This window comes from Nyctibius grandis, chromosome 30, assembly GCF_013368605.1.
Source record: "Nyctibius grandis isolate bNycGra1 chromosome 30, bNycGra1.pri, whole genome shotgun sequence".
Classification (NCBI taxonomy): Eukaryota; Metazoa; Chordata; class Aves; order Nyctibiiformes; family Nyctibiidae; genus Nyctibius; species Nyctibius grandis.
The window spans coordinates 3,247,665-3,259,958 of record NC_090687.1 but is presented as its reverse complement, the minus strand read 5'-3'; the positions used below and the strand labels follow the sequence as shown (position 1 = coordinate 3,259,958).

The following is a 12,294-nucleotide window of genomic DNA, read 5'->3' as shown; positions in this document are numbered from 1 at the left end:
CTCCCCCTCCTCAGGGCTTTTCGGAGGTCCTCCTTGTATCAAAAGGTTTTGGAGCCTGGGGCATTTCCCAAGATTGTCAATTTTGCACATAGTTTTAACTCCAGAAAGCGAGGAACACAAGTGCCAACAAGCCTTGAGAAGTCAGGATGTGGCAGATTTACTTCTGCCCTCTCTTACCTGGGTCTACGCTGCCCTTCGTCACAGCTCTGCATCAGAGGCCCAGGTACCTACACTTGCTTTTAGAATTAAGAGTATATTTTGCCTCACAGCAGCCCAAGGGGCCTGGTAACTACAGGTCATGCACTCTTGAGGTGTGGTCAGCTTGGGTTAGGGCGAGCAGTCACAACAGGGAGATGGAAATTCTGGTGACGGGCACCACAGAGAAGCTCTGGGACTTATAAAGCCCCCAAAGAGCCTCAAAACCCTGAAGCCTAAGCTCAAAGTGCACTGGCTTCTTAAATCCCCATTTCTCTTTAAATAGAGACAGCACAGATACCCCTTTGCTGGCCACCAACATGCTACAGACATCAGATAACCTTGGCCCTGCACAGTCAGCCACGGCAGGGTCTAAGGCGAACTGCTGCAGCCTCTTCACTGCAGCAGGTCCCTGATGGCTGGGGACCCGCTCCCAGAGACCCTTCAGAGCGGGAACACCAAGCCAGCCCTCCAGACAAAGTGCGAGTTTGCCACTCAGCCTCTTAATTGCCTTAACAACCTCCCAAACGCAGGAACCATACTGCACATGTCGCTCCAATCCTCCTGCCCGTCAAGCCCCAGAGGTATGTGCCAGAATCACTTCCCCAGCTACGCAGACAGATGTGCGTCCGCATGTGTTACACATCACGCTCAGCGCTGCGCTTCAGCAGCCTTTGGTTGTGTTTCCATACCCATCTGCAGTTTAGGAATACGCTGGCCTGCAGCTTCATGCCAACTGACAGTAAAAATGAGCGGAGACGACAAGATCTATTTTCCAATTCATTCCTACAGTCCTGCAGGAACAGCCCTCAAAACACCAGATACCCCTTAGAACATTCCTGCCTGTTTTCCCGTGACAGCAGGATGGGGGCTCTCATGCTTCCCCTGCTGGACCCACGTTTGCCTGGCTGTGCTGCTGCTCAGGCTAGGCCCTCCTGTCACCCACTGCCCTTCATGGGTGACTGGAAAGGAGTCACTGCGCAACAAGTCTCCCTCCATCACACCCTCCCTCTACACCGCACAGAGTAGGTTTCACCTCTAGTCCACTGCCTTTTGTGTTTCTCTGCTCCCCAATTTGCCATATCCCTCTTCTCACCCCCTTCTTGTTCCCCAAACAGCTGTATGGAAGCTCAGAGCCAGGAACCTCCCTGCCTCATCCCTGCAGGCAGCCCCGGGCTGTGCAGCCCCCAGCACGCTGCAAGCTCCCTTCTGCTTTGATGTTCATCTGCCAGCTCTCAAGTTGGCACCGTTGTGTAGAATATGATCACTACGTCTCTGTACCTGCAGTACAAACAAGCAACAGACAGACAAGCTCCAGCCGTATTTACCTTTCCACTATCTGGGCTGTGCATTTGCCTTTTGCAGTATCTCCCACTGGGTATTTAAATTAGGCTAATTGGCTTCCTCCCCTGGGCCGATGGCAACCAGTGTGCACAGAGAAGTGGCCATTAGCAGGGACAGCATCAGTTTGTGGGTGTATGTGTCAAAACCAGACCATTTCCTGAAGTATTAACAGAAATTTTTGTATATTGTATCTCGTATCACTGTTCAAAAAGTGATTTTGAAAAAGATTTAAAAGCTACGTATTCTCTCCCTTCTACAAAGCCGCTCGCTGTGATGGCCCGTGCGCTCGGCTCCTGGCACAGCGGTCTTCTGTGCAAATGATTACAACCTGGCTTTCAACAGCAACACAGACTAAGCAGGAGTTTTCCAATAAATAAATCCATCCTATATTCAAAAAGAGTCTGGATTTGTAACCGGTCAAGATTAAATACTTTCCACTCCAATAAAAACTGGAGAGGATATTAAAGAGTATCACAAAAATGCTGGCTGGAAGACGCCTCCAAAGTCTAGTCCAGCATCCTGCTCCAGCAGGACTACTGCCAATCCTGTAGCTTTTTCTAGCCAAGCTCTGAAACCCTCCAAGGATGGAGATCCCCCCACATGCCTGGGTAGTCTGTCCTGGGCTGCACCACCCTCCCAGGGAAGAAGTTGTCCCAAAAGTCCAACTAGAATCTACAAAGCAGTAACGTGGGGCTCACAGCTCCAGTGAAGATGGGCTCTACCTTTGCCTTTTGGGCAGTGAACGTTTATGGGACCCAACCAGGACATCAGGTGGCACTCCCTGGGGCAGTAACACTGCATTTAAGTCCCTCTGAAGCTGCAGCTATGGCTGTTGACAGATGTGCACGCATCCAGATGCAGTGATGGAAGATTATTACTTTCCATTGCTCATCACTGTTCTCCCCTCTTCAAGTTAAAAGAGCTGCCCCTCTAACAGCACTGTAGTGTTCTTAAACACTAGAAAAAAAAGGATTATCTCAGACTAGTCATTCAAATTAAATTAGTTTATTTCTGGCAAGGACATATCCCTTCCACCAGCACTGCCTGAAAATGGAACAGAACTGTCCACAGCTTAGTGCCACCAATGAGCATTCCTCAGTGGAGTACAGGATCTCCATCTCCGAATCTAACAGCAACAAAGAAAAAATCCTGGAAGTGAGTCCACACCCATGGCTTGGGAGAGAACCATGAGCGAACCCTCAGACTGTCCTTAAAAGCACTGCTTAATGTGCAGTGAGGAACGCTTTGTGTACATTACTGAAGATCTAGCTCAAAAAGAACTTGTCTTCTTAAGTTTACTTCTGGGAGGACATGCCAACCCTCCTCCAGCAGCAGCTAAGGAAAGACCTTAGATTTCAGGTTCCGTTGAATGTAACAAGGGTTAATGCAGCCAAGGCTGGAGCCAAGCTGCAGTATTCCTTACTTCCCCTTAAGGTTTCTGTCTTGCAAATACGGGCTGTGCATAGCAATGGACAGGCAGAGGCTCTTTCTGCCATCTGGTTAATGAGTAACAGGCGTTCAGAGGCACAGACACAAGAAAATGTATCGAGCTAAGTTTATTGCTTTGCTGAAAATAGCCCGTCCCTTTGTGTGCGCACACAACTGCACTTGGAAGGGCAGTCGCAGCATGTTTAGTGCACTAACTATGCACTTAGAGCAGGAGTTTGTTCTGGGAGGCAGCTGAGCCAGCAGAGCTATTAGCCAGAGCGCAGCCCTCATTAGGCTGCTATTCCTCGGAATGCAGCAAAGAGGAAGAGCTGGCGCAGTAACCTGTGTTAGGGCAATGAGGGGGATCAGCTCGTTCACTGCAGTGGCTTCTCCACAATGCCTTACACTGTCACTAAGAGCCCAGGTTTACCCAGACACTCATGTCTGACGGTTTACGGCACAAAAGGAGAGAAAATACACCCACAACCTCCAAGTTGTGGTGTCTCATAAAGCCAGCAGTAACCAAAAGTGTCTTGCATAAACACTGTTATTTGTACACCTGTCCTGGTTTTGTGGGGATAAAATTTATAGAATCACTTTTCTGTTCCATGTTGTTTCAGTGTGTGGCCAGCTGTGGGATGGTGATCAGGGCCATCAGCAGAAAGCCAGGGCAGCTGCCCCAGGCTGCCCACAGGTGTGTTCTGTAACATTAACGTCACCTTCACTATAAATGGGAAAGCTGCTGGGGGTGGGGGCTCTTTGCTCTCCTCTCCCTCCTTGTTCTCTCTTCTCAACGGTTACTATCTCTGGAGGGACTTCCCACCACTCTATGTAAGTATAATTTTGTGTCTTTTGTATTAGTACTGATATTGGTTCTCTTATTAAATCTGTTTAAATTTCAACCCATGAGTCTCCCTCCTTTTCCCAGTTCCCTTTCTTGATTAGGGAGGGGAGACTGGGTGATAGAACAACTTGTTATTGTTTAGCCCTGGGTGGGGGCTAAACAGAGACAACACTCCAGCATCCTACCCATAGGACCCATTTGTTTATCGTATCTTCTCTCTTCCTCACTGTTGACTTAAGAGTAAGCTATGCAGATGTCAATTCAATCTATAGTAGAATGGAAATTCAGACTTAGTGAATTCAGACTTAGTGAAAAGAACCTGGTGCATGAGCAAGCTGCAAAACAAACAGCATTTGACAGCTGCCTGGTTATGGCAGTGGATTTTATGAAGAAATCAAAGTATTTTTTTGTATCTTCAATTCCAAAGCTTTCAAATGGCTGTTTTACCCAGGTGAGGGAAGTGATAGGGGAGCAATCATGAAATCCTTTCCCCTCCCTAGGATAACAGAATCTGCATTGCCACTGAACTGGTCCAAAGTGTCCCCCACAAATTCTGTCTTACGATATCACCAATTACTATTTTGTTTTTCATTTCTCGCTGGTTTTGTAATGACTTATCTGGTAATGAGGAAAAAAGATTTCAAAGTTCTCAAATAGCCAAAGTGTTACCTCTCCAGCAGAGAATATCCTCTGAACAGTTTACAGAAGATGGAGAAGGAGATGAAAAATTCAGAGAGCAGTAACTACCCCCAAGCCTGGGAGAGCTCTATTAAAATACCTGAGCACAGCATAGCTGCAAACTTTGCCGTAGACAAGAAAAGTCTTTTCTTGCTATTACAGTTTCTCTGGGCTACCTATGTCCATCCTAGGGCGAGACGCAAGTTTTCAGGGTATTACCAACTGAATCTGGGCAGCATAGGAAAAGCTGCAGTACTTGCCTCAGGTGGTTTTCTGCTCCACAAGTATGAAAACCAGTGAAAGCTGCATTCCAGTGATGCCACTGTGTTTTGAAATGCTTAGGAAGAAAAAGGATTTCCCCCCCACCTTTTTCCCAGATGGCTGGTTAGGAAGTCGCTCTGCTTTGTACCATGTGTGGAACCACATCTTGTGTATTTTTGTTGTGTTGAAATTTGTAACAACAAAACTGTGTGCTACTAATCCCATATCCTACTGACTTTAACCTAACCAACCTAACGTAACAAGCTGCTCATCTCTGCAAAACAGACCTTGAAATGTTTGTAGGCTGGTCTGTAAAAGTATTCAGGCTGGCTTTGTGTCTGATGCTCTTTGTTGCTGTCTCACACTTGAATGGGAGTTTACAAACCTTAAACTAAAGGATAGCTGGCTTGGAAATATGAACAGACACAAAAAGCATCAGCATGACCAGGTCTTTCCTTTGCATGCTTAGAAGGTTTTTTCAGGCTATGAGATTTTACATCTACCATGTGTGGGAACAGGAAAACTAGCAGGCAAACAGTGAAGTCCCTGTTGTCCAACCATACACCCCAATGCTCCTTCACACATCCAGGACTCTGTTAACAAGTGTTCTTGTGACACATGTATGAGTTTTCATCCAAAACTGATGTGCACAGATGAAATGGGTATAAGGGGAACAAACCCAAAAGAATTTATCCTCCAAAATCCCAAGCTAACGGGACTTGCTCAGAGTCCACACCAATCCTTCAATAAAACAGCAAGGATAAGAGAAAAAAAAAATATTCCACTCTGCACTCCTTATTTCCTACCTTGCAAACATACGAAGATCTTCTGGATTTTGGGCAGCAGGGACGTTAAGGATAGCTTCCCGCTCATGTTCCAACAAGCTTGCTAGGAGATTCTCTGTCATCCTTTTATTTAGGGGTGAGTCCCCACCAGGTATCAACTCAGCACTGGAATTATCCATGCTAGGGCTTGTCAGAGTCATGTCATCACTACTAGCTATCAGGGGAAGAGAGAAAGAGACACAGCATTTTTATATTCCTCAGCATAATGATGCAAAGATTATCAATTCAGGCTGTTTCTATGCAGTCTTTCCAAATAATACCTTCAGATTTGGAGTCAAAGAAAGTGGCGCTCAAAATGCTACATGTATCTGCAATTAGTCATATGACAACACAGCAATTTTCTCAATGGGCAAGTCAAATGTTTCAACTAAGTCATCCATTTATGCAGAAAATTGTACTTCTGAAGACCATAAACAGTCCATAAAAAACATCTGAAAAGAAAATTGCCAGCCAGCTCTGCTGGAATACCGTGAAGTGGTAACATGAAAAGCCTAACAGCACAGAAGGTGGGAGCAAGCAGAAAGAAAGGCCAAGAAGCAATATCCTCTTGTGAGCGAGCCAGAATAAGCAGATCACAGACTTATCTGACTCACGTTCCAAGATTTCTGCCCTAATTCATGACTTCTGTAAAGCTGAAAGTTGTACAGAGAATCTCTCCCGATATCCAGCCTCAGTGGCGTTCTGAGAATGCTGCTCGTAACAGCACAGGCAGGAAAGTCTGGGGGTTTCAGCATTGTGTCTGATTTATCATCTTGAAAAAAAAAAAATGCTTTCCTGGAATCACCCTAAGAGTGGCACTAAGGAGATTAAAGAAATCAGGAGACATAAACAGAAATCAACCATTTGTGAGAACAACAGCTGCTCTGCATCTCTTTAGGTGGCTTTACAGCCCACAGAAACCAATGCCATTTGAAACAAATTGTCACAATTTTCTTCCTCTCCTGCAAACCAAAGTTCATGGAGTAACAGTGGTGCAGCCAGAGGAATGTGGTGGTTACTCTTGAGTACAGCAAGGAAGTAGGAAGTTACTTCAAAAAAATAGAAGTACTTCTGATAAAAATATTTTACATGACCAAATGAGAACTTGGCAAATTTCAAAGCACTATTTCTTTTTAAAAACAACAATTTAAGGTCTAATAGCTGTTAAGACTTTCACCAATACCCAGCTCTACATTTAAGAAGGGCTGGACCTAATTAGCAAGCACTCCAGCAAAGACAAGTTGTCCTGTCACCAAGGCCCGATTACCCTAGGCATCGCTCAGGGAAGCTCTAGAAGTGGGCTGTAGTCACAACAGCAGAGAAAAGTGTGCTCATACTTGGAGAACCAAAGCTGAGAGCATTGGGGGTGCTTAAACTTCGCCCTCCAACTCTGGCAGTGAAGGGCATGTCTTCATCTTGGGCTCGGAAATCCTCCTCGTTTGGTGGCACCATCAGACAGACGTATGTGTGAAGCTGAATAAGAAGCCGGTGTTGGAGCATCCATATCACCATTTGAATGAGCTGAGTCTGCAGAGTGAGAAATGAGATATTAAACACCCATGAAATATAATACAGGAAGAAAACAATGCACAAAGGTTAGGCTTTGTGACTAAGAAGTCACAAGGAGAAATGCTTTCCACCCCACACAACAGTTTTATCTCTTCTCCAATCATAAAAAAGTGACCAGACACACGTTAATCACACCCAAAGCCTTTGTGGATGCTTAGACTGTAATCAAGCCTTTAATGATCAGCACGGCTTTATGCAACACCGACCAGCACAGCCAGTGTCCTCAGAGGAACCAGCCCTGCCCCCTTGCCATAGCCCCAGCACCTGCTGTGTTCCAGCAGAGCAGCTGAATGCCCTCACCACGTAATGCATGTAGCCATACAAGCCCACTGGAGCTGTACCATCCTCTTTTGACAAAACAAGTTCAGTAGGTGCTGAAAAAATGGGGTAGTCTTTGTTTTGGGAGACCAGACAGGGAAAATGAGTCAACCAGATGCAGGCCCTGATGCCCACAGCCCAACAGTGTGAGCCCTGAGACAAGTTTGTTGGTTTCTAAACAAGACCCACTAAAATCACTAATCACTGAAGGGTTAATCCCAGAGCGTCAGATTAAAGTGCAGGTTCCCCTAGAAAGCCAGGGAGAGGGCAGGGTGATGGGGCAGAGCTGACACAGCCAAGGCAGGTACCCAGAAGCAGGAGCTGTTTGGCATCAGATGGGGAATTGCTGCATAACCATGGGAGAGACTGGGGAGATCAGAGCCCTGCCAGGACTCAGCGATACAGAAATAGTGCAAACAGCAACAGAAACCTTGGCAAGAGACAGCAGCCTGCTGCTGCCAGGGAGTCCCCTCTCAACGCAAAGGGTTAACATCCCCCATTTGCTCCCCAGCCCTGTGCAATAATAGGCCGAGCTCACACAGGCACCTGGGTTTTTAGGGTGCAGGCGGGCAAGAGCTTCAAAAGCGCCGAGAGATGATGTTCATATTAACCATGCACAACCCCTTTGTGTTACAGCAGCTGAAGAGCTGCACCGTGTCCCCAGAGCGACGCTGAAAGCAGTGGGCAGAGCAAGGGACGAGCGTTTGTAGGTTCTTGGCATGGCCTATTTTCAGGAGTTTTGGAGGAGCATTCAAAACGCATCACCGTGTCTGAATTTCTGCACAAAAAGCCTTTTCATATCATTGCAGGCAACCCTTCCCATAGCTAACGGCTCTGAAAACACTGATTCACTGACAAAAGCTGTTTGGGGATTTCATAGCAACCAACACTGTTTTGAAACACATGCAGAATGAGCTCAGACTCGGAGAAGGAAGCTGGCTCCGCTGTATTAATCATCAGGGTAACGGGCCAAATCTCAATAAAAGCCCCAAACCGAAGTTCATCAGCCCACATAATTTTCCTTTTTCCATAAATCTTATAATTCTCAATTCCTCCTCTGCTATCAAATCACAAAAGAAACATCTTCTGTTTGCAGACAGACCCACACCCTGTCTTTTCAGGGATTACCACTTTTGGGGACTGAATGGATTTTAATCTTAAAACATATTATCTGGGATCGCCTTCAAACGTATCTTTTTCGGAAAAGCCATAATTCATTTTACATGTTTAATAGAAAATCTACAGAAGAGGAAGGCTGGCAAAAGATACCAAATGCACAGCGTTTTGCTAACATCTGAAATCAGCCTGGAAGAGAGAGGAGGCTTTCTCCAGTGATTATGTTGCTAAAAACCTTCCTTCCAGATGCAGGCCTGCATGGAAAGATGTCTCATGTATTTCACTTAAATTTCCAACCTGTTGGCACGCAGCCATCTCTGATTAGCTAGTTGCACATCAAATGAAAGAGGTCTGCACATTTCACAGCACAAAATAACCCTGGAAAAATCCAAGGCGATTCAAGGAGACAGTAAGACAGGATCTACCAGACCTGCAGAACTGCTGGGTAGGGCCTGACCTAGACCAGCCTCCACTGGTCACTTTGGTGGTTGCATGAATTACAAAAACAGCCAGTTGCTTTCGTTACAGCTCCATGTGCATGGAAAGTCTTATCCAGCACTCTCCAATTCTGCATCCACACCTTCACCTCTCCGCTCTTGTGCAAATATCTAGAAAGCCAGCCCTGTGCCAGGAGCTACGGCTCAGTGGAACAAGGAGCCAGGCAAAAGTGGTGCTGCAGCTTTACAGCCATAAAACGTTGTACAGCCAACGACTGCCGTAAGTGGGAGAGCTGGAGATTGGCTGTGACTAACTTGAGAACTAAAGAAAACTGTTCTTCCATATTGAAGTGAGCCTGAACAATCATCCCTAGATAAGAGTGAGTGATGATCACTGCCAGTTATCTGTCATAAGCTAGAGTTCAGTGGGAATTTGGTACCTCTTAAAACCTTGTCCTAGAAAAAAGCCCAAGTGATGCAGCACCCTGCAACTGCCACCATGCCCAAAATGGTGTGCTTTGTGCCATCACTGCAAACATGCCTTGCACAGTTTCCACTTTTCCAGGTTTAAACCTATTTCTTACCAAAAGCAGCAAGCATTTTCACAGATAAGGTCTAGCAGAGGCTTTGCCAATACGTTCTACTGCTTGTCCTTCTGGACATGAACATTGAATTTACATCCATTCTCCATCTGCTCCTCTTGAGCTCTGATGGAGCTTACAGACAGGTCTGCAGGAGAAGAGGCTTCCCTGCACCATCTGTGCTGTGCTGGCTGTCGGAAATGCTCTTCCTCCCTCAGAGACTCAGTGTTACTCTCATGCTTGGTCTCAGTCTACTTGATTAGCTGGGCTCCTTGCTGAAGCCAAAAGGGCTGGGAGCAGCTTCCCAGGCAAGGGTCTACTTCAGTCCCAGGACTGCCTTCACTCACTCCGTCACCGTCTGGCACGGTAGGAATCCAGAGCCAGCCTTTTTTGGCTGAAACACCAAGACCATGATGGAAATATAAACCGAAACATTTTCTGTTGCTTAATTTAACTAACAATCAACTCTAAATTTCATCCATATTCCTTTCATCCTTCCCGTCTCCCCACACTGCCTCTTTCCAGTCTGCTGTGAGAGGGTCCTGTCTGCCGCAGCATCTGGACCGCTCCCGCTGGCACAGATCAGCCTGCAGCCATCCCCTTCTTCTCCCCCCCTCACGGCACAGCAGGCCCCAGGCAAAGTTAGAGCGTGTTGTCATGCCAGGCGGCACGGAAGGCGTTGGTAACAGTACATTGCTTTGTGCTTATTGACAAAAGCAGAGAAGATGTATTAGCTTCTGGAAACACGGGCACTATACGTCAGCCCATCTGGGCAGCCTGGGACAGTCAGAGGAAAGCTCAGCCCCAAGTCTTGGAGGGACAAGATCCAGCATCCATTATTCTCTTCCCTCTGGGAACCAAAGCATTTGTAAAACTCTTGAGTAACATGCTAAAGAAAATGCATTTCCTGCAAGGATTCTTTAAGGCTGTTCTCTTTCCCAGGCCTAAAAAGCTAAGGAAAACACCAAGATAAGCAGGACCAACATCAGGTTCAGGAAAGGGAAGGGAAAACAGCAACCCAGAAGCACTCAGTCCTAGCTTGTTTCTCAGTACATGAGGGTACACTCTTAGTTAAAACACAGCTTGCTTTGCCTACTGAAGTATAGTAGTCCAGTCTGGATTATCTAGTTATTTGACACACGCACCCTTCGAAGTCTGACTGGAGAACTAAGGGCTGCCTTGGCTCAGCAGGATAGCACCTTGAAAGTCGCTGGGGTAAATGGACATTTGCTGAAATATATTACTTTTCTTTATCATTCAAACCACGCTGTTTTATGAAAAACAGATCAGTTATGAAAACTTCCCCCTATTTTACAGAAAACAGACTCTGAAGACCCCTATTACTGTAGGACAAAATGTTTATTGTCTAATATTGCCATTTAAATCATTAGGTAACAGCTTTGAAGTCTCAGCTTAACCATTCCCTCCATTTAGGCCTAGAAAGACGTATTTTTTTAACTTGCCACACTAAAAAACCCTGATTTTATACCTAGTCCAACTGAATATAAATGCACCTTAACACTACCTCCATACCTCTGCCAACAAAAGCTCCCGTGAGTCCTAATGCCTTCCAGACACCCAGCAGAACAGTCCCGTTTGCAGCGTGTCTCTCGGAAGGCACAACTGCCTATTCAGTCTTTGCATGCAGCTCTCCTCCCACTCCCATCCCCTGACATACTCACTCATTTTCCACCGAGCTGTTACACAAAGCACAGCACGTTTTCCGGATGCGTAAGGCAGAGCCTCATCTACCGCTGCCTTACTACCAACACGGTGGCCAGACTTATGAAAACAAAAATGAAAAATTAAACACACTTTGTTCAGCAGCAGCTGTCATACTTTCCCATCTGTTTTTTTCCGCAGTTATCCTAGCCCCATCAAGGGGGAATTAGGTAACTACAATAATAATAAGGTGCATTATGATAAAGAGCTAGTGTAGTGAAGGGGATGCAGGGAAGAAATGGGATGTCCAATTCACCTGTTGACGCTAGTGTGACCTATTCACACTACATCATTACTTTATCTCTGATCATAATCTCTGCCAACCTGTAATTACAACAAATTCTTCTCTGACAATTGTGCCTGTGCGCGCAATTGATGTTAATCTTCCGGATATTTGAACAGTGGCTGAATTCATATAGCCAGCAAGTCATCAAAGCATGAAGGCTAGCAAACAACGCTACAAGAAATCAGCTAACGCAATCTGTCTATGCTTCCTTTGCCACAATGAGCTGTGTTCAGAGGGCCAGGCTGCTTCATCTGGGAATATAACAGTGTCAGCCAGGAGACCTCACATTATGGAGCTCTTTCTTGCATTTCACCAGTTCCCAGAAATGCCGCAAGCCATGATCTATGCGTAAGCAAAAAAACAGCTCACAAATCCAAAATCCGTATATTATTCTCCCAAATCTGAACATCTAAATGCTAATGCTGTCATACATGGACTTCTGTTGACTACATGCTGAGTCTACTTCCTCTAACAGCCTTTAAACAATTCCAGTTTCATAGCAAAAGCTAAGTGAATAGACAGTTTCCTTTTAAAACCAGATTGTGAACTTAAAGCAGATGGACTATAATAAAATTAAATGTGATAGTAAGGAATCCACAAACTTGCACTCAGCCCTACTAATTTATGACAGTTTCCAACAGACCAAATGGAGTTTCAGTTTTCCCTACTATATCACTCAAGGAAAAGAAAC

General features: G+C 45.7%; 2 protein-coding genes across 12 annotated transcripts in view; one reads left to right on the top strand and one right to left on the bottom strand.

Annotated features, from left to right (window-relative positions):
* SNRNP25 (small nuclear ribonucleoprotein U11/U12 subunit 25) overlaps nt 1-4,552 on the top strand; it is an 89,883-nt gene extending 85,331 nt beyond the window's left edge. The window contains exon 6 of the mRNA XM_068420315.1: nt 4,543-4,552. The gene's annotated coding sequence lies outside the window, so the exon portion shown is untranslated. The remainder of the gene's footprint in view (nt 1-4,542) is intronic.
* NPRL3 (NPR3 like, GATOR1 complex subunit) overlaps nt 1-12,294 on the bottom strand; it is a 41,984-nt gene that overhangs the window by 983 nt on the left and 28,707 nt on the right. For all 11 annotated transcript variants that reach the window (XM_068420299.1, XM_068420300.1, XM_068420301.1 and 8 more), the window contains 2 exons: nt 6,912-7,101; nt 5,557-5,749 (listed from right to left, as the gene is read on the bottom strand). In XM_068420299.1, the coding sequence (XP_068276400.1) occupies nt 5,557-5,749; nt 6,912-7,101 (383 nt within the window). The remainder of the gene's footprint in view (nt 1-5,556; nt 5,750-6,911; nt 7,102-12,294) is intronic.